This window comes from Myotis yumanensis, unplaced genomic scaffold (assembly GCF_028538775.1).
Source record: "Myotis yumanensis isolate MYYU_CA2020_CCGP unplaced genomic scaffold, mMyoYum1.0.hap1 SCAF_3, whole genome shotgun sequence".
NCBI classification, from domain to species: Eukaryota; Metazoa; Chordata; class Mammalia; order Chiroptera; family Vespertilionidae; genus Myotis; species Myotis yumanensis.
The window spans coordinates 207380572-207393556 of record NW_027223754.1 but is presented as its reverse complement, the minus strand read 5'-3'; the positions used below and the strand labels follow the sequence as shown (position 1 = coordinate 207393556).

General features: G+C 64.2%; 1 protein-coding gene across 1 annotated transcript in view; it reads left to right on the top strand.

Moving 5' to 3' along the window:
- The window catches only part of ELFN2 (extracellular leucine rich repeat and fibronectin type III domain containing 2), a 47593-nt gene extending 36252 nt beyond the window's left edge, over positions 1-11341 (top strand). Inside the window, 2 exon segments of the mRNA XM_070411064.1 lie at positions 8260-10856; positions 10858-11341. Coding sequence (XP_070267165.1) covers positions 8691-10856; positions 10858-11271 — 2580 coding nt within the window. The 5' untranslated portion in view covers positions 8260-8690 and the 3' untranslated portion in view covers positions 11272-11341.
- Positions 11342-12985: the final 1644 nt, after the last annotated feature.

Below are 12985 nucleotides of genomic sequence, written 5' to 3'. Positions count from 1 at the left end.
TGCCTCGGAGTGGGCCACACTCCCTGCCACCCGAGCCTCCACTTCTGGGGGGGGACGGGGGCCCTGATACACCACTCTGCCTTGGGACAGCCCTGAGGATGTTGGAAGGCAGGGAAATGCTCACCCCTTGAGGCCCTGGAGGAGGAGCAGGTGGAAGAGGCAGTCGGGAGGGCGGGCCTAGCTGGCGCCTAGTACATAGTAGGTGCTCCATAAATGTTTATTGAATGAATGAATGGAGGCCATGCAGGCAGAGGCAGCCGCGCGTGCGCAGGCACTGGTGAAAGAGCGGGTCCAGTGGAGACTGGTGAGTAGTGCCCGGGGCTGCAGCTGAGTGGGGGCCTGGGGTTTGCTGGAGCCAAGAGGCCAGAAGGGACCAGGTGGGGGAGGCAGGGACCAGGTGGGGGAGGCAGGGACCAGGTGGGGAAGGCAGGGGCTAGGTGGGGGGTCAGGGGAGAGATGGGGGAAGCAGGGACCAGGTGGGGGAGGCAGGGACCAGGTGGGGGAGGCAGGGACCAGGTGGGGGAAGCAGGGACCAGGTGGGGAAGGCAGGGACCAGGTGGGGAAGGCAGGGGCTAGGTGGGGGGACAGGGTCAGGTAGGGGGATAGGAGTCAGCTTGGGGAGGGGAGGGGTCAGGTGGGTAGGCAGTCATCTGAATAACCTAGAGGATTCTGGGAAAGCCAGATATGACCCGTGAGGTGGGAGTGGGAGATGGGCAGGAGGATCACATGCTCTACCAAGTGCCTGGCGGTGGGTGGGGTGGGTGCTGGGCGGCTTGGGGCTGGGGAGTGGGTGTCGGGGAGTGGCCGTGTGACCTGCCTCTGAAGAGTGGCCACAGAGCCAGTGTCGGGCCTCCCCTGCCAGGCTCCGGGTGGTTTCTCGAGGCCAGGCCTTTGGTAAAGACCCTCCATCCTCCTGCCCACATGCTTCCACCGAGGCCTAGACACAGCACAGGTGCTAAGGACAGATGTGACGCCCTGGGAGCAGGGGAGGCCCAGGGACCAGTGAGTGCATGGGGAGTGACCCAGTCGCAGTGTCCAGAGGGCTTGGGGCCCAGTAAACCAGAGACCCATGCGCACAGCTCTTCTCCCCTGAACAGATGAGGAAACTGAGGCCCAGAGGGGTAAGGAACTGACCAGCCGAGGTCACACAGTGAGCCAGCATCCATGTGTCCTAACTGCCTGTAACTCTGCAAACCAGCCCAGGCCTCTTCTTGGGCCAAGGTGACGGGGCTCAGAGACGAGTGCCCAGCACAGCGAGGCCTTGCACACCCAGCTGTTGCTGCTGCTGAGGCAGGGTTTTTCTTACGGAGCTCTTCTGGGTAAGTTGGAGCTCAGGGCAGGGCCGGGCACATAGTAGGTGTGCAGAAAACACTTGCGGACGTGTAAGGAACGTGGGTGAGTGTGTAGCTAGTTGGACAGCGTGCCCCCACCTGCCCCAGGCATGAGCTGCAGGCCCGGTTCCCAGTTCCTCATGACACGGACGCGGATGCAGCCGTGGCCTGCTCGCCCCGCGCAGGATGGCACAAAGCCGGGAGCAGGTGCCGGTATCGAGGGGCAGGGCCCAGCTCCCCTGAGATGTGGAGCAGCTGGCACAAAGGCGTGAGACTAATAAGACCTGATTGAATGGGGGTAGACGGACACCCGGCACCTCGGGTGAAACCCGAACAGAGGACGTTGTGAGGGCATCGGGGCTGCCTGGCGGTGTGTGTGAAGGGGGTTTGGCTGGCTTCTAGGACAGCAAGGTGAGGTCGCAAGGCTGGCATACTCTCACTGCTCTGACAAGCAAGAGGCCCCTGGTACCCACCACTGCCCAGAGCACATTGGCCCTGAGGCTTGGCTCCAGGCCACACATTTTCAGGAGGGACCTTGACAGCAAGTGTGACCCTGGGCAGCTGGACCCGAGGGTGGGGGACTTGACACTACGGCGTAGGAGGAGCAGTGGAGGGCATGAGGTGTGCATCTTGGATAAGCAGGGGCGCGAGAGAACAGGTTAGCAAACAGCAGAAGGGCCTTTGAGGGCAACTACTGGCCGTGTTCTCAGTGGCTCCCGACAACACTGGGCCCGGTGAACAGAGGTGCAGAGCCAGACTGGGCTTTGTGATTGAAGAAGACCTTTCTAACAATCAGAGCCCTCCAGGAAGGAAGGAAGTGGCCTCGGACGGGGGCTGAGCTCCCTGTCACTGGAGGCATGTGAGTCGGGGGGAAATCACCTCTGCAGGGATTCTGGACAGTCTGGCCGTTACAGGATCTCAGGCTGCTCCATGTTCCTGGCTGTGTGGTCTTGGGTGGGTCCCCGGACCTCTCTGAGCCTGGTTTCTCAACCTGTGAAATAGAAAACATAAGGGGGTGAGGTGTGTCATGGGGCTAAAAGGAAGGCTCAGCACATTTCTGGCACAATGTGAGCACCCCATAAGAAGTGGGGCCCCTCCCTTTGTTGTTTAACACCCTGTCCCTAGCCCTGAGCTCTCCATTCTACACATCATGTCCTGGGCGCGTGCCACCTGCCTGACCCTGTTCTAGGCTTGGAGGGTACAGCAGCGAACAAGATGAGGCCTGCTTTGATTTCATGGTGGGGGGCGGGGAGGGTGTGATAATAAAGAACTAAACGATGCTAGGTAGTGCTGAGTGCTCTGCATGGACCAAAGGCATGGTTGAGATGACCTACTGGTGTCAGGGAAGGGTGGGTTTGGGGGAGCAGTTGAGCAGAGACCTGAATGAGGTGATGTGCTGTTCAGATACTGGGGAGCAGAGAAAATGGCACGTGCAAAGGCCCTGAGGTGGAAGGGGCCTGGGGGTTTGAGTAGCATAGCTGGCCTGGAATCAGGACTTCTGCTTGATGGAGAAATTGGAGTCTCCGCTTGTGCACAGTCCATGCTGCAGGCCTTCCTGGTGGGGAGGGAAATCCACTAGACACCCATGCGTGTCCAGGCCCTGCCGGGGGACCAGCTATTTAGAGGAAGTTGGGCAAGGAGAGAGCCTCAGTTTTCTCATCTGTAAAATGAGGCTCCCTAACAGTGCCAGCCGTGCAGGGCGTTAGAAGATTTAAGGAACACAAGTGTCAGACACAAACGAGCCGTTGGGTCAGGGATAGCCATGCCTGTCTTACAAGGGTAGAGGCTGAAGCCCAGAGAGGTGCATTCATGTGCTCGATGTCACACAGCTCAGCATTTATTCCGAGGACCCTCTGCCTCCAGCATCCATGCGTTTGTCATTCTGCCCTGCAGCTGGGCTCATTCCACCTGAGATCCAAACAGTTCCGTGGTGAAGGCATGGTTACCCTGTTTTCGAGACGAGGACCCAGGGCCCCGCGAGGCCTGATGAGGAACCCTCGTGAGGTGGAGGCAGAGACAAGACCCAGTGTCCAGCCCCGGGGGCGGCGGGCTTTGTCCCGAGGGCAGTGTTATATCTCTGGGACCCTGGCCTGGTGCTGTGCTCCCAGCAGAGAGGTGAGGTGGCCGCCAGCCCTGGGAGTACTGTCTCCTCCTAATCCTCGGCATGGCATTGACACGGACAGTGACGGCAGCACCTCGGGGAGCCTTGGCCAGCCGGTCCCAGGCCGGCCTGTGCCAGGGCTTATCAGCGGCTGCCAATGAGATTTCCCTGGTCGAGCCTCATGTCCTGCTCCTGGGAGCTGGAACACTGCCTCCCCCACTCGGTCCCTGGACCCTCCGATGTCCCCGCGGGAGTGTGGCCCTGTGAGCAGGAGCCTGAGGCGGAGCATTTGCTGGGTACCATAAGCGGATACCTGTCTCCACATGTCCTGGGTTCTGCGGGAGCCCTGGGAGATGGGGGAGAAGCTGAGGTTTGGAGAGGGCCTGCAACTCGTCCGAGGTCTCTGAGCTGCGTCTTCCTTGCTGACCCCTTCTCCCTACCTCCACCCCCCCACTTGGCTAAGGGACCCCCCTCAGGCAGGCCTCACGCTGCCCATCCTCTCACCTGGCCCCGGGAGGGGGGGAGGCCAAGACGCTGATCCCTGAGGAGCAGCCCTGTGAGGTGAGCATGCACATCAGCCCATTGCAGCCTCGAGCACTAGGAAGTATTCATCCCACTTTATCGATAAAGACGGGCTTGTGCCCTGTGTCCCGGGTTAGCTGGGGGGCGGGTGGGGGGGGAGGGGGGCGTGTCAGGGCAGTTGCTCCCAGAGGGGACTCGAGGTTGGCAGATCAGGATCTGTCACTGCCACCCTGGGTCCTGAGCTGGCCTGCCACCAGCGAACATGTCCCTTTTCCCAGTCCTGGCCTCAGTTTCCCCTCTGAGAGGGGCTGAGAGTGGGCTGAGCAAGGGCTCCTCCTCCTTCCAGCTCCGAACGAAGTGCTAGGATTCTGAGTCTGCAGAGGGCACCCGGGGAAGAAGGGCAAAGACATCGGCCACTGAGTCTGGGGGAGAGTGTTGCTGAGGCTGGAGAGGGGGAGCCGTTGGCCCAGAGTGACTCAGACATTCTGTGTTCTCTGCACTGAGACCCCGCCTCAGCTCTGCCCCCCAGATCCGTTGGGTCTGGCTGACTCTTCTCCTTCTCCATCCAAGGGTGTCCCCATAAGAAGGGACATCAGGTGGTGTGTGGTCTGCTAGATTGGGGCCCGCCCCGAGATCCCCCGATGGCACACTGGCCCCCAACTTTGCCACGTTCCTTCTCTGCGGTGGAAGGGGAGAGGCACCCTTAGAGGGGTGCGGGGGGCACTCGGGGCCTGGCCCTGCTCTGGCCAGAGGCCACCCACTGCCGCCACACCTGTGTGTGTGTGTGTGTGTGTGTGTGTGTGTAGGAGGGGCGGGCACAGTGGGGACAGGGGGATGGAGATGTGTGTGTGTGTGTGTGTGTGTGTGTGTGTGTAGGAGGGGCGGGCACAGTGGGGACAGGGGGATGGAGATGTGTGTGTGTGTGTGTGTGTGTGTGTGGAGGGGGGGTGGGCACAGTGGGGACAGGGGGATGGAGGGGTCCCTGCAGGCCAGGTTGGCCGGGAGCACTGCACTCCGCCGACACTGTGTTGGCCGGACTGCGCCATCAGCCAGCCCTGCCAGGCTTAGCGCCATCCAGGCCCTGGGCAGGGAAGGCCTCTTCCAACAGCTGCCTCCTGCTGCTTCCCCTCCCCCAGCTGCTCACAGGCTGTATGTCAGTGGCTCAGCCAGGCCCGGTGCTCATCTGTCTCTGGGTCCTGAGGCGAGTGGGTGGGTGGGCAGCGGGCGCTCTGTCCTCGCCTTCACCCCCTCCCATCGATCACCTCGCTGTGCTGCTCTGCAGACCGTTGGTCCCTGTGTCTCAGACGCACCCGCTATTCCTCCGTCTCTCCTGCTCGGCTGTCGGCATGTTTTGCTTTGCAGTCCTTCCCCGTCCTGCCTCCTGTCTGCAGCTCCCTCACCTCCTCCTTCTCTCCCTGCCCCAGGTGTGTGTGAGCCGCCCTCACGAGCGAGCGGGCAGGGGGAGGGCGTGATGCTCCAGGCCCTAGCCTCAGGCCCAAGGGAACCCCTCCGGCCAGCACCCCCTCCCTCACTTTGAGGGGGTGCGCAGCAGGCGGGGGGGCCAAGTGCTGCCAGTCAGCGGCTTCAGAGCCTTGCGGTCCCCTCCCGGCTGCGTCAGGCCTCCGCGGGTGGTGGGCAGGCAGCCCAGGGACAAGGACAGGGACGTGGTAGCTGACGCACCGGACAGGGGGAGGGGGAAACTTTTCCCCCTCCGTCTGGGTCTCGGGGGAGAGGGAGGGTGGGGGGAGCTGGACCCTGGCCCAGGCCGCCCTGGAGGCCAGGAGGAGTGGGAGAAAGGGCCACGGACAGGGTCACCTTGAGGGCTCAGGTGGGCAGAGTTCAGAGTGGCTGGGGTGGGGGTTGGGAAGGGAAGAGATGGGATAGGACCAGCTCCCACCCAAGCCTGGGCCCCTTCTCCTCTTCCCTCTCCTCCCTCCCCCTCAGCCTTTTTATACCCCCCCTCCCCCCAGCATGGCCTGAGGTTGTCCCAGGGCTCCAGCAGCTCAGCTCTGCCTGGCAGCCCCTGCGCCTGGCTGAGGGGGTCCTGGTGTAAGCAATTCAGATCTGAGGATAGGGGTGGGGGTAGGGGGTCTCTGTGGGGCTGAAGTTGCACATGTGCTCGCATACATGCACATCATACATGTGCTTAACATGTCATCATGTAGGCAGGCGCTTGCCCGTGTTCCCCTGAGATGCCCCCCACACCCATGTTCACCTCTGTAACTGGCCACGAGGCCACAGAGCCTGTGCACACAGGCAGACGTGTGTGCTCACGCCTGCCGCGCACCCGTCTGCTTGTACGTGTCAGCACACCCTGCACTGGCGCTCTGAGCAGCGCACACCTGCGCGTGCACCTGCATACAAATGCGGTCCCCAGGCGCTCGAGGCAGGAGGTGCAGCGGCACAGCCTCCAGCAGTGCAGCCTCACTGCCTGTGTGTGTGTGGGGGGGGGGGGGGGGGCGGGCCAGGGGGCGGACTGGGGCCCCAGGAGAGGTGGGAGGGACTGGCTGGGGGTCCCCTTGGGGTCAGAGGCCACGTTGGACTGGAGCTCAGGTCTCTGATTCCAGCCCCCCCTGAGACTGTGTTGCACAGTCAGGGACAGAAATGCTCTCTGCTGCCTGGGCACCCCCTCCTTCCAGGGGCCCCACCCCCACCCCTTCTGGCCCCTCAGCCCAAGCTGTCCTGCAGGGGACGAGGTGTGAGGCCGCCTCCGGGAGGCCCTGACCGTCCAGCCTCTGACTCCAAGTCAGGCTTTAATCTGAGGGGTCATCTGGACGCCCTGGCCACCTGCCACCTCCACAGAAACTGCCTGCCTGGCCTTCCTCAGGCACCCCCCCCCCCCCCCCCCACCCTTCCCTCTGTCCCAGCAGCCCTCTGGGGCCAGGACTGCAAATTGGTTTTGCTTTAAAGACAAAGGTTTAACTTTTTTTTTTTTCTCAAAGCGTTTTCCTTCCTGGAGTTTCCCAGGAGCGGCAGCAGGAAGCAGAGGTGGCTCCTGGGGACAGTCTCGGGCTTTCTTTATCCAAACATGGATTCCTCTGCCTAATCTTCACACCCCTGGCCACTGCCCAGGGCACAGGGAGGGAGGCCGGGCTCTTCCCGCAGCCCAGAGAGCCCTGGGTGGGGGCTGGAGCCCCCGCCTGGCTGAGGGGCCGTGTCTGGGGCTCGGTTTCCCCACCTGGAGGAGGAGGGTCTGTCGGCTCTGAGCCCTGTGCCATCTCCCTGCCTCTTGGGCACGGGCAGCCTGGCTCACCATGCGTCCCCCATCAGGTAGCCAGCAGGGACCTGGTCCCCACTCCGTGGCCGTGGGAACGGGCTCAGGCAGTGCTTGAGCTCAGGGCTGGGCTCCAGGCCTGATTTCCGCTGCCGCAGGAGCCTTGATCCTGGCCCAGGTGGTGCTGTGTGACTCATGGCAAGTCTCTGCCCCTCTCTGACGGGGCTTTGATCGCGTTATTCTGGAGGCCTTTGGCTTTTTTGCCTGCCCGGGGGCTCCCCGCCAGCCCTCCCCCTTTCTTCGAGGAGGTGGGATTGGGGGCGGGCATGTGTCTGGCTTCACTCTCTCGCCCTCTCTTTCCCTCAGCTCTGCTCCTGTCGGTAAGATGAGCTTGTCCCGTGTCCTCCCTTGTGGGAGACCCCAGCCCCTGCTCCCCTGCTTGGGGACCCCACAGCCATGCTGCTCCGCTCCCCTCCCCCATGGAAGCCAAGACAAGGGAATTATTTTTGGAACAAGAGCAGTTACACAACAAATGCATTATTTACCTCTGGGCATGGAGGAGAGAAGGCATTTTGCTGGACTTCTTAATTCTTTAACTGGATTGGAGGGTGCCTGCCCGGGTATGTGGCCATGTATATATGGCTCGTTTGTCCTGCACAAGACTAGGTGTGCGTGTGTGTGCGTGTGTGTGCGTGTGTGTGTGTGTGTGTGTGCCTGTGTGCATGCTGTGGAGTCTGGATCACGTGGGGGCACGTGGGTCTTTGTGTGGGCAGGTGGGCGAGCGTGGACATGGGTGTGCTGGGCGTGTGTGAGTGCCTGTGAGTGTGTGTGCACCTGAACTGTTAACTTGCCAGACTCCCTCCTGTGCCCACTGTCCTCAGACTCTGCCCCTCCGCCCTCCTTCCAGGCCCCCAGCTCCCGCTTCCCTCTCTTGCCGCCCACCACACCACACTCCCCCTTTTATATAATGGGCCCCAGAGTGCTGCTGGCAGAGAGGCCCCCCCGCCCCCGGGAGGGGTGGAGAGGGACTGGGGGCCTGCACTCGGAGCCCTCACACTGATCTGTCACCCCCTCTCGGTGCTGCCTTTCAGGAACCAGGTGGCAGAGGGGTGTCTTCCTCCCTGCCCCTGTCTCGCTGGCCCCCCCTCAGAGCGCCACTCTCCAGCCTTCCGTGGGGATCGTCTGAGCCGGGAGCCTGAGAAGAAAGGAGAGGAGGAGGAGGAGGCGGGAGAGGAAGTCAAGCTCTGAGAGCCGTGCACGTTCCCAGCAGAAGAGCCACGTGGGAAGCAGGCTGTGGGGGCCGCAGCACCCCTGGCCCCGGCCTGGCCGCGGTGCCCAGCACCTGCTGGTAGCCCCCCAGAAGGTCCCCAGCAGTTGGTTCCGGCAGAGTCTCCCTCACCTGGGGCCCCTGTGCTGGGGGTCGCCCCCAAGATGGTGGCAGCCCCAGGGAGGACTGTGCTGCCAGCCCTAGCCTCCAGCCGCTAGGCTCCCCGTGCCTCTCACCCCGAGCCCGGCCGGCGCCATGCTGCGCCTGGGGCTGTGCGCGGCTGCGCTGCTGTGCGTGTGCCAGCCCGGGGCCGTGCGCGCCGACTGCTGGCTCATCGAGGGCGACAAGGGGTACGTGTGGCTGGCCATCTGCAGCCAGAACCAGCCTCCCTACGAGACCATCCCGCAGCACATCAACAGCACGGTGCACGACCTGAGGCTCAACGAGAACAAGCTCAAGGCCGTGCTCTACTCCTCGCTCAACCGCTTCGGGAACCTCACCGACCTCAACCTCACCAAGAACGAGATCTCCTACATCGAGGACGGCGCCTTCCTGGGCCAGGCGAGCCTGCAGGTGCTGCAGCTGGGCTACAACAAGCTCAGCAACCTGACCGAGGGCATGCTGCGCGGCATGGGCCGCCTGCAGTTCCTCTTCGTGCAGCACAACCTCATCGAGGTGGTGACGCCCGCGGCCTTCTCCGAGTGCCCCAGCCTCATCAGCATCGACCTGTCCTCCAACCGCCTCAGCCGCCTGGACGGCGCCACCTTCGCCAGCCTGGCCAGCCTCATGGTGTGCGAACTGGCCGGCAACCCCTTCAACTGCGAGTGTGACCTCTACGGCTTCCTCACCTGGCTGGTGGTCTTCAACAACGTCACCAAGAACTACGACCGCCTGCAGTGCGAGTCCCCGCGGGAGTTCGCCGGCTACCCGCTGCTGGTGCCCCGGCCCTACCACAGCCTCAACGCCATCACCGTGCTCCAGGCCAAGTGCCGCAACGGCTCGCTGCCCGCCCGGCCCGCCAGCCACCCCACGCCCTACTCCACCGACGCCCAGCGGGAGCCGGATGAGAACTCGGGCTTCAACCCCGACGACATCCTCTCGGTGGAGCCGCCGGCCTCGTCCACCACGGACGCGTCCGCCGGGCCGGCCATCAAGCTGCACCACGTCACCTTCACCTCGGCCACCCTGGTCGTCATCATCCCGCACCCCTACAGCAAGATGTACGTCCTGGTCCAGTACAACAACAGCTACATCTCCGACGTCATGACGCTCAAGAACAAGAAGGAGATCGTCACCCTCGACAAGCTGCGGGCGCACACCGAGTACACCTTCTGCGTGACCTCGCTGCGCAACAGCCGCCGCTTCAACCACACCTGCCTGGCCTTCACCACGCGGGACCCGGTCCCGGGGGACCTGGCGCCCAGCACCTCCACCACCACCCACTACATCATGACCATCCTGGGCTGCCTCTTCGGCATGGTCATCGTGCTGGGGGCGGTCTACTACTGTCTGCGCAAGCGGCGCATGCAGGAGGAGAAGCAGAAGTGCGGCAAGGTCAAGAAGACCATCCTGGAGATGCGCTACGGGGCCGACATGGAGGCCGGCTCCATCGTGCACGCCGCCCAGAAGCTGGGCGAGCCCCCAGTGCTGCCCGTGTCCCGCATGTCCTCCCTCCCGTCCATCATTGGGGAGAAGCTGCCCACTGCCAAGGGTCTGGAGGCCGGGCTGGACACGCCCAAGGTGGCCACCAAGGGCAACTACATGGAGGTGCGTACCGGCACCAGCACTAGCACCGGCACCGGCACCGGCTCTGGCCCCGGCACTGGCCCCGGCCCCGGCACCGGCACCGGCGGGGATGGCCCAGCCCAGCCTGAGAGTAACCGCCCGGGTGCGGGGAACAGCCAGGGCTCGGCCACTGAGATCTCCACCATCGCCAAGGAGGTGGACAAGGTCAACCAGATCATCAATAACTGCATTGATGCCCTCAAGCTGGACGCGGCCTCCTTCATAGGGGGCGGCAGCAGTGGCGGGGACCCCGAGCTGGCCTTCGAGTGCCAGTCCCTTCCTGCGGCCACGCCAGCCTCTGCGGCAGCCTCCCCGGGGGCCCTGGGGGGCCTGGGGGCCCTGGAGCTTCCCAGCTTCCTCCCGCCCTCTTTCCAGGAGGGCTCCCACCACCCGCTGCAGCGGCAGCTGAGCGCCGACGCCGCCGTGGCCCGGAAGACCTGCAGCGTCTCCTCCAGCGGCTCGGTCAAGAGCGCCAAGGTCTTCAGCCTGGACGTGCCGGACCTCCCCTCCCCCGCGGGGCTGGCCAAGAGCGACTCCAAGTACATCGAGAAGAGCAGCCCCCTCAACAGCCCGCTGGACCGGCTCCCGCTGGTGCCCTCGGGCAGCAGCGGCAGCGGCGGCAGCGGCGGGGGCGGCGGGGGGCAGCGGGAGCGGCGGCGGGGGCAGCGTGCACCACCTGGAGGTGAAGCCCGCCTTCCACTGCAGCGAGCACCGGCACAGCTTCCCGGCCCTGTACTACGAGGAGGGCGCCGACAGCCTGAGCCAGCGCGTGTCCTTCCTCAAGCCGCTGGCCCGCTCCAAGCGGGACTCGGCCTACGCGCAGCTCTCCCCCAGACACTACTACTCGGGCTACTCGTCCAGCCCCGAGTACTCCTCCGAGAGCACGCACAAGATCTGGGAGCGCTTCCGGCCCTACAAGAAGCACCCCCGGGAGGAGGTGTACATGGCCGCGGGCCACGCCCTGCGCAAGAAGGTCCAGTTCGCCAAGGACGAGGACCTGCACGACATCCTCGACTACTGGAAGGGGGTCTCGGCCCAGCAGAAGCTGTGACCCTCTCCTCCCCGGTGAGGTCGGAGGGCAGGGCGGGGGCACGCGGGGAAGGGCCCGGGCAGCCGGGCGGGGGCGTGCCGGGGGCCGAGGCCGAGGAGTGGACGGACGCACACGCACACCCACATGCACGCACCCACGCACACACCTGACCACCACCTGACTGTGACAACCACCACCCGACAATAAGGGACAGGAAAACAAAGACACGTTCTCCTTAAAGTTTACACAGATCCCGAAACCAGGCGTCTTTACTGTGCTGCCCAGGGACTCTGCTGGGGTGTGCGGGGCTGGGCGGGTGGGCGGGAGGGCCGGCGAGGAGGCCCAAGGAGGGTGGGGCCTGGGGCTCTGGGCCTAGGGACAGGTTTGGGGGCAAAGGAGCCTGCAGCAGGGGGAGGTCCCCTGTTGGGGGACAGGAGATGTAGCGCCAGGTGGATACTGGGCAGTGTCTCCTTCCTTTATGGACGGGGAAGCCGAGGCCCAGGGAAAGGAGGTGATGACCCCAGGGTCATGGGACAGGTTAGAGTCAGTCAGAGTCGGAAGCCCAGTGCTATCCCCGACCTCCAGTGGGTCCCCTGGGGCTCCCATCCTCCATCCACCCACCACCCCTTTCCAGCTGTGGTCTCCTGGGGACTTGAGAATGAGTGGGTGCTTTTTCTTTGTAGAAAGCCCCATGGCCATGCCCTCAGAGCCTGTGGCTGGGATGCATCATGCGGGGGACCCTTCGTTGCCCCCGTCAGCACCCAGGAAAAGAGCAGAGGCACGGGGACGTTCCACCAGCCCCTTCACGTGTCTTCCAAGTAGCCTGGGAGCTCCCTCCGGGGTCTGAGCTGTGTGGGGGGCCAGCTCCCACCGCCTCGCAGATGCTGGCCTCACTCCCGACCCCCAGCTCCCTGGGTCCCCAGGACCCGTGCTCATCCCAGGGGGGCAGCCGCGAACTGTGATGCCTGGGAGCCGCCGGGAGGCAGGTGCCCCTCCATCCCGACCTCCGACCTGTCTGACCCCCATCGTGGGATCTCGGGGCAGCACCTCAGCCTGCCTGGAGGAAGGAGGCTTTCCCACCCCGCCTCTCCCGGCTGCCCCTCCCCCGAGGGGCCCCCATATTTCCATCGACATATGGAAACGGCCCCTCCTCCTTAGCTGACCCCCACCCAACATCGAACAAAGCACAAACAGTGAGCGCCCCCCTTGCTGGGGGGGAGCAGGCTGGGTTTGTGGGGCCCCTCCCTGTCCCTGGTTGCCTCTGTCACCGTGGCAACCCAGAGCCTGGCAGTTGGGACCGTTGGGCTCCTGGGGGTGGGCTCCTGGAGGTTCTCCCAAGTGAGGGCAGCGAGGCAGGGCAGGGCCAGAGGGCAGCTGCCTTGCTCATGAGCTAGGGGCTGCTTGGGGTGAGCTCTGGGACAGGTCTGGGGTCCCGGACACTGTCTGGGCGTTGAGGGGTCAGCCAGCTGTCCCTTGGCCTTTGGTCGGTGAGCGAGGACAAGTCCAGCTTGGCCCACCTGCCATCGTGCCCCCGGCTCTGCGCACACCTCAGGGCAGGGCGCAGCCCACTCAGCCCTCCTCACACTCCTGCCAGAGACCCCGGCCTCTGGCTTGTCACCCAGTTGGCTTTCTTGATATTCGGGAAGTGTGACTGGGGCGAGGGCGGGCGCTGGGGTGGGCCGAGACCTGTACTGTGTGGAGGGCTCTGACCAGCAAAGCCAGTGCCCCCCTGGGT